At 47.7% G+C, this 7,500-nt stretch overlaps 1 protein-coding gene across 1 annotated transcript in view; it reads right to left on the bottom strand.

Annotated features, from left to right (window-relative positions):
* The window catches only part of LOC308166622 (putative neural-cadherin 2), a gene marked incomplete at both ends in the record, with an annotated part of 139,282 nt that overhangs the window by 44,617 nt on the left and 87,165 nt on the right, over nucleotides 1-7,500 (bottom strand). Inside the window, 5 exons of the mRNA XM_080540951.1 lie at nucleotides 273-443; nucleotides 690-858; nucleotides 1,841-2,013; nucleotides 5,171-5,313; nucleotides 6,781-7,030. Coding sequence (XP_080397077.1) covers nucleotides 273-443; nucleotides 690-858; nucleotides 1,841-2,013; nucleotides 5,171-5,313; nucleotides 6,781-7,030 — 906 coding nt within the window. The remainder of the gene's footprint in view (nucleotides 1-272; nucleotides 444-689; nucleotides 859-1,840; nucleotides 2,014-5,170; nucleotides 5,314-6,780; nucleotides 7,031-7,500) is intronic.

The raw sequence follows: 7,500 nt of genomic DNA, 5'->3' as shown, positions 1-7,500 counted from the left end.
GTATTTTGGTATAAGGGGGAGACAGAACACAAGCTAGCATGAAATCTTCTCCTTGCTATGAAAGTGTGTTTCGAGGTGTTTTGGTCTTATAATTGATGGTCTTATAATTCCATGGAGGGTAGCTCATTTGTGCAAAAACAAAAAACAAAAACTCATTTGTGCAAAAACAAAAACAAAAAAGGATGTGAGCAGCAGGGACAAATAGCAGGTTGAGGGAGGAAAAACAAAAGAGTTGACATTGACGTGTGATGGAGTGACGGTGTGAGGCTTACATTGGTAGCGGCTGTTCTCAAACTTGGGGTTGTTGTCGTTCTGGTCGTTGATGAGGACGGTGATCTGGCAGATGCCGATGAGCGGCTCCTGGGCCATGTCTGTCGCTGTGACGGAGAGGGCGTACTCCCTCTGGCGCTCGCGGTCGAAACTCACCGTGGTACTGATCACGCCTAGAGGCACAGACACACAAACAGACACGCACACATTGCAAGGTAATGTAACTGACATATTTTCACGTGATGTAAAATCACATCTCGAGGCGATGAGTGAGATCATACATTAAACACATGTCATGGTGATAAACGGGAAACGAGAGAGAGAGAGAGAGAGAGAGAGAGAGAGAGAGAGAGAGAGAGAGAGAGAGAGAGAGAGAGAGAGAGAGAGATTGAGTGTGTGTGACGTGAACGGTCCCTGACCTGTGTCGCCATTGATGACGAAGCCGGACGATGTTCCATCGCGGTGCATGATCCCATATTTCACCTCTCCGTTGACGCCCATGTCTGCGTCGTGAGCGTGCACACGGAGGACGAAGGTCCCGGGCGGCTGGTTCTCCAGGACCCCGGTGTTCACGCTGTAGTTGTGGCACTGAGGGGAGCAGAGGTCACATGTCAGCGTTGATGACATCGACCCTGAGGTGACATTTTAGTGACGGGGTTAACTTTAGAGCGTTAGCTCTGACAATACATTCTTGTTTATGATGGCACTTTTATTCAGAGCAGCGATCCTTTTGTTTTGCAATCCAACACAAAAGTAGCAACAGGAACTTGTTCAATCATTCGGAGGACTTTGGTCCATCTTCACCAGACCGATAGAAATAATACAGTACCTGTGGAAATGACCTGTCCAACTGGCACATATGGATTGGTAGCATTCACCCACCAGCATCACAACCGGTTATCACAAGAAAGTGAGTGGGTTGGACACCGGAGGTTGCCAGATTTCCCAGGTTGCCAGGATTTGCACACTTAGCACTCCTTGTCTTGCATATGACCCTGTGGGCAAGTCCCTACTGAAATATTCATCTCCTGGGCCGAATTGAGCTGAGCCAAGCTGTACCGAGCTGTGTTATGCAGCCTCTCTCTACCCCTCCTCTCCTCCCCTGACCCTGGAGTGTTCCGGCCTGGCCTGCAGTGGAGTGGAGCCCCCCGGAGAACTCTGCCACCAGCTGTCTTTGCTGCTGAGAGAATCTCTCTCTCTCACTCTGTCTGTCTCACTCTTTTGAGTTTGTCTTTCTCTGTTGCTCTCTCTCTCTCTCTGCCTCTGTCTCTGTCTCTCTCTCTCTCTCTCTCTCTCTCTCTCTCTCTCTCTCTCTCTCTCTCTCTCTCTCTCTCTTCTCTATTGTTGAGAAACTCTATTTTGGCCTAAATCTCTCTCCTATTCCTTTCTTTCACAATTCTCATTCTCTCTCTCTCAATTTATTTCTGTCTTTCTACTTGTCTTAACATGTCAGTCTATGGCAACACCTATTGTCCTCTTTAACAACAAACTGTACATCCCCCCCCAAAAATGCACTAACACACATTGGCACACACACACACACACACACACACACACACACACAGCTCACCTCATCAAACACAGGCTTGTTGTTGTTGATGTCGTTGATGCCCACGATGACCTGGGCGGAGCTACTGAGGGGATAGGGCCCCCCCGCGGCGTTGTCATCGGTGGCCGTGATGTTCAGGACATACTGGGGTCCACGCAGTTTAGGAGGGGGGCTCTGCCGCAGCTTGATGATGCCTGGATGATGGGACAGGAGCAGCCATCTTTGTCACTTATAGGACTGGAGAAGAATGAATTGTCTCTCTGAAATGCTGATCTCAAATCAAATTCAACTTCATTGACATTACAGAGCACATGTCTCATACATCAGTTCTTCGTGCAGTTCAACCATTATTGTGTTTTCTAGCATAACCTAACCCCTTTGAACCTTGACCTCTGGTATCAGTAGGTGATTGAATGTCTACACTTTTGGGGAAGGCATTTTAGTGGAAAAAGAGAACCTCTACATACTCATAGAATATTTGCAGTGTTGGCATCTACACATTTCGCAACCCCCCCCCCCCCCCCCCCATACAAAGCAAAGCGTTTACCACAAAGCGGAAAATATTCCCCTTTTCCCCCCTACTATTTACAATCTCCCACAACAAACCCCTAATACAAGTCTACATCTTTGACGCCAGCACAGCTTCCTCACAAATAAATAAATAACTGGCAAAGCAGCGCCAAGACTGAGACGGAGTGAGGGGGGGGGGAGGGGGTAATATACATACAAATACAGCTTAAAAGTCTTTGAAGTGACAACTTTTTACAGTAGAGGAAGCCAAAGGCTATCTGTTTATGTTTGCTTGTGTGTTTGAGTGTGTGCATTTGTGTGTGTGTGTGTGTGTGTGTGTGTGTGTATGCGTGTGTGTGTGTGTGTGTGTGTGTGTGTGTGTGCATGTGTGTGTGTGCGTGTGTAATAGCCTGTGTGGTGGAGCGGCATAGTGGTGCGGGGAACGGCGATAAGGCAGACAGGGGCTTAAGCATTAGGCGGTGTTTCCACCTCGGAGGCGAGAGAGGGCTCTTGTAAACAAACGATAACTGTAAGATTGCCGACGCAGACGGGGCTGTGGAGAAAGTGGGAGCACAGTGGCAGAGACACACACATACGCCTGAATACACACACACACATACACACACATACACACACACACACAAACAAATACAATATGCACGCAAACATTCAAGACAGTCAAACAGTTCTTTAAATGCTTCGGATAGGGAAAACTTAAGCTGGTGAGATGGGGTGTGTTTGTGTGTTCATCTGTGTGTGTTTGTTTTCTCACAAAGATGGCAAGAGAGAGAGAGATGAACAGGAAAACAAAAGGCAAGCCCTGCTGGGAGAGTTAGACTATGGAGATAAACAAAACACTGTCTGTGTGTGTGTGTGTGCGTGTGTGTGTGTGTGTGTGTGTGTGTGTGTGTGCACAAGGGGTTTCATTGCTGTTATTAGAGATTTGGGTTCCCCAAGGTCTGGTATGGAGCTTTATCCCCAATTCAGGTTACCACAGCAACACAAGCAAATGTGAATAACAAGTATGCGTATATGTGTGTGTGTGTGTGTGTGTGTGTGTGTGTGTGTGTGTGTGTGTGTGTGTGTGTGTGTGCGTGTGAGGCACATGAGCCTTTTTTGTGTGTTCACAATGTTGGTTTATCTATTAATGTATACAGCAGTATGTCAGATAGTCTTTATTTGTACACATATGCACATGTCTGCGATACTCGTATTGAATCAGCTCTTCTTTTTGTTCCCTAGCCTCTGTGGCTCAGTTGGTAGAGCATGGCACTAACAATGCTTAGGTTGTGGGTTCAATTCCCGCTGGGACCATATATACTGAAAATGTATGCACTCACTGCAATGTAAGTCGCTTTGGCTAAAAGCGTCAACTAAGTGGCATATCTGTATTATACTTAATAATGATATAAAACATGATAGTGATAGGTACAGTATGGCAAGTACAGTAGTTAGAGGCATATACAGGAGAGGATAGTAGTAAGATATGTACAGTTAAGGTAGCTATGTACAGTATGGTGTATACAGATGTATAAATAGATGCTATATCAAAAAGAGGTATGTGCAATGTGCAAAAATGGTATGTATTTGTAAACAGCAGTAGTGCAAAGGGTTATTGAGTGTTCACATTGACCAGCGGTGTGTGCAACCAGCAGTAGTGCAAAGGCTAAATCGGTTGTTACTGAGAGTCATTGTACCCATGTTGGGGTGGAGGGGGGTGGGGGAGGGTTGTTCATCAGAGTGTGTTAGGTTGGATTGTTTATCAGAGTGACAGCTCTGTGAAAGAAGCTGTTCTGGAGCCTGCTGGTACGGGACCTGAGGATCCTGTACTTCTTGAGTCTCTTAGATGAAAAGGGGTCAAACAGACCGTGGCTGGGGTGCGAGGTATTCTTGATGAGGCTTGCCGCTCTTCGCCAACACCAGTCTGCCTGGAGGGACTCGATGGTAGGGAGTTTGGTGCAGATGATGCACTGGGCGGTTTTTACCACCCGTTGCAGGGCCTTCCGGTCGGACACACTGCAGTTGCCGTACCACACGGTGATGCAGTTGGTTAGGACGCTCTCAATGGTGCAGCGGTAGAAGTTGACCAGTTGCTGGACCTCCTCCTTGTAGGCCGACTTGTCATTGTTACTTATCAGGCCTACCGCCGTGGTGTCACCTGTGAACTTGATGATGGTGTTGGAGCCATGCATCGGCACGCAGTCATGGGTGAAGAAGGAGTAGAGGAGAGGGCTCAGCACACAGCCCTGTGGCACGCCGGTGTTCAGGGTCAGGGTGGAGGAGGTGTGGTTGACCAACTTGACGAGCTGGAGCCTGTTGGTTAGGATGTCTAGGGTCCAGTTGCAGAGGGAGGTGCTGATACCAAGGTCACTGAGTTTGATGCTATGTCTATAACTGTTCTATACTCTGCCACGTGTTGTTGTTCTGTGTGGACCCCCAGGAAGCTAACGGGTCCTGATAACCAACTAAATATGGGCTGGTTTGCCTGACACAGATTAAGCCTACTCCTACACTAAAAAGCATATTCCAGGAAGGTTTTTATTGAAAGTGTGAATTAGTCCAGGACTATGGGATTGAATCTGGGTCTGGGACAGCACCCCGCCCGAAAATACAACACCGACTCTGGAACAGCCCTTTTGAAAAGGTTATTTTTTGGAGTGGGGCCAGATTCGACCCCATGCTGACGTGGGCATATGTGTGCACTGTACACTGTGGTGCTAGACCACTGAACCCCCCCAGGCCACTCTTTCAGTCAATCACTAAATCGATCCAACTTTAGTTGTATAGTACATTCATATACAAATGCTTTTACAGGAAGAGTAAACTAGACTCAGAACCCACCCTTCTGGTTGTCCAGCTCAAAGTTGCTGTCCTCGTTGCCCCCGGTGATGGCGTAGGAGACCCCGTCTCCATCTGGATCCTTGGCGTGGACGATGGCCACCAGCGTGTCAGGACCTGCATCTTCAGACAGGAACGTCTTATAGCTGAGGAGAGGGAGGGAGGGAGAGGGGGGATAGACAGAGAGAGAGAGAGAGAGAGAGAGAGAGAGAGAGAGAGAGAGAGAGAGAGAAGGGGAGAGAGAGAAAGATGCAGGGGAAGATGAATCTTTTTTCAGCATTGATTTGACGAGAAGAGTTTCTTCTGTATTTCTTTGGCCACAATATCCCAATTAATCTTATTTTGAATTTGGAAAAAGATCAGAGAGAGATACTGACAGACCCTTCAAAATATAACGTAAAAATTGAGATACAGGGCCAAGAGAAAGTGAAGGGAAGGGATAGTGGAAAGGCACAGAGAGAGATAGATAGATAGAGCGAGAGAGAGAGAGAGAGAGAGAGAGAGAGAGAGAGAGAGAGAGAGAGAGAGAGAGAGAAAACCTGCTCTAACTCAGGAATATCCCCAATCCTCACCATCTGTTTCCCTCCCCAGCCCTCTGAAGTGTTTCCTCTGACGCCCATGGACTAGCCCTGCCCCACACACACACACACACACACACACACACACACACACACACACACACACACACACACACACACTCTCTCTCTCTCTCTCTCTCTCTCTCTTAGTCTCCATCTCTCTCTCTCTGTGTGCTACCATAGTGTGTCACGGATGTGTGTGTATCTCTGTGTGTGAGTGTGTGTGTGTGTATCTGTACATGTGTCCAAATGGCTCTGCCTGCTCTTGGCTACTCTTGTCAAATGTCACCTTATAATACTGTCGAGAGAAGGTCTGTGTGCGTGTGTTTGTGTGTGTGTGTGTGTGTGTGTGTGTGTGTGTGTGTGTGTGTGTGTGTATGTGTGTGTTTAACTACTGCCAGTGAGAGAGTAAGTCTATGCAAAGAAGTGGGGAAGAGGGAAGGAGTGAGAGAAGGATGGATGTCTATAAAATAATGGGGGGGTGGGGGGCAGAAAGGCAGGGTAAATCTATGAAGGAGAGAGAGAGAGCGAGAGAGAGAAATGCTAGGTAAAAGAGTGCAATGAAAAAGAGGAGAAACACCAGAGGAGAGAAGGATAACATGAACTAGGAGAGATAAAACAGCTCAAGAGAGGTGATAATTATTCCGATTTGAGAAGAATGTTTTTCATACGGCCTCTCCTACATTTCCCTCAAAGTGCTAACAAGATCAGGTGAGGAGAAAGAATGTGATGTGTGAAAGGGAGAGAGAGAGAGAGAGATACGGAGAGAGAGAGAAAGAGAGAGAGGGAGAGCGAGAGAGAGAGAGAGAGAGAGAGAGAGAGAGAGAGAGAGAGAGAGAGAGAGAGAGAGAGAAAACATACTAACGTCCAAAAAACATGGGGTGAGTTTGTGGTTGGGTTTGGTTTTTTCAGATAGTTTGAAGGTCGCCATTCTGGCTCCATCAGGTTAGGAGAAAACACAAGTGACAGAAAGACAGAAAAGAGGTAAAGAAGGAGGGATGATGACAGAGGTAGAGAGAGAAAATCCAAACGTACGCGGCCTGAGAGAAGACAGGAGGCTCGTCGTTGGCGTTGGCCATACGGATCCGGATGGAGGCGGTGCCGGTGCGGGGTGGGGTCCCGTTGTCCACGGCGACCACCACAAACTCGTACATGTGGTTGGGACGCTCGTAGTCTAGCTGCTGGCTGGGGCTGACCACGCCCCTGGAGGAGATGTCGAAGTCTGGACTCTGGATGAGGTAGGAGAGCTCCGAGTTGATGCCTGTGTCGCAGTCCCGGGCCAGGACTGTAGGGGGACAAAGGTTGTTACAGTTTTCTTCTTCATCATCATCATCATCATCATCATCATCATCAACATCATCAACATCATCATGGTCATGGTCATTGCCATAATCATCATTATCATGGTCTTGGTAATTGTCATCATCATCATCATCATCATCATCATCATTATCATGGTCATTGTCATCTTCATGTATGTATGATGTATGCAGTCGTCCACACTTCCCGACACCCCCCTCCTTTTGCCACAATCCAGTGTTGTGTGTGTGTGTGTGTGTGTGTGTCTGTGTGTGTGTGTGTGTGTGTGTGTGTGCGTGTGTGTTTGTCCTGTGTTCCACTCTGTACTGTGAGTGAGTGTGTGTGAGTGTGTGAGTGTGTGGACTGTAAGAGCCATCTGCCAAGGCTGCTGTTGACTGGCCCACATCAAACAGCTGAAGCCCAACAAGGCTTTGCTGTCATTAGGCAGGGAGCCAG

The sequence above is a fragment of the Nansenia antarctica genome, assembly GCF_963989245.1.
Source record: "Nansenia antarctica genome assembly, chromosome: 10".
Lineage (NCBI taxonomy): Eukaryota > Metazoa > Chordata > Actinopteri > Argentiniformes > Microstomatidae > Nansenia > Nansenia antarctica.
This window is presented reverse-complemented; position numbering and strand designations above follow the sequence as displayed.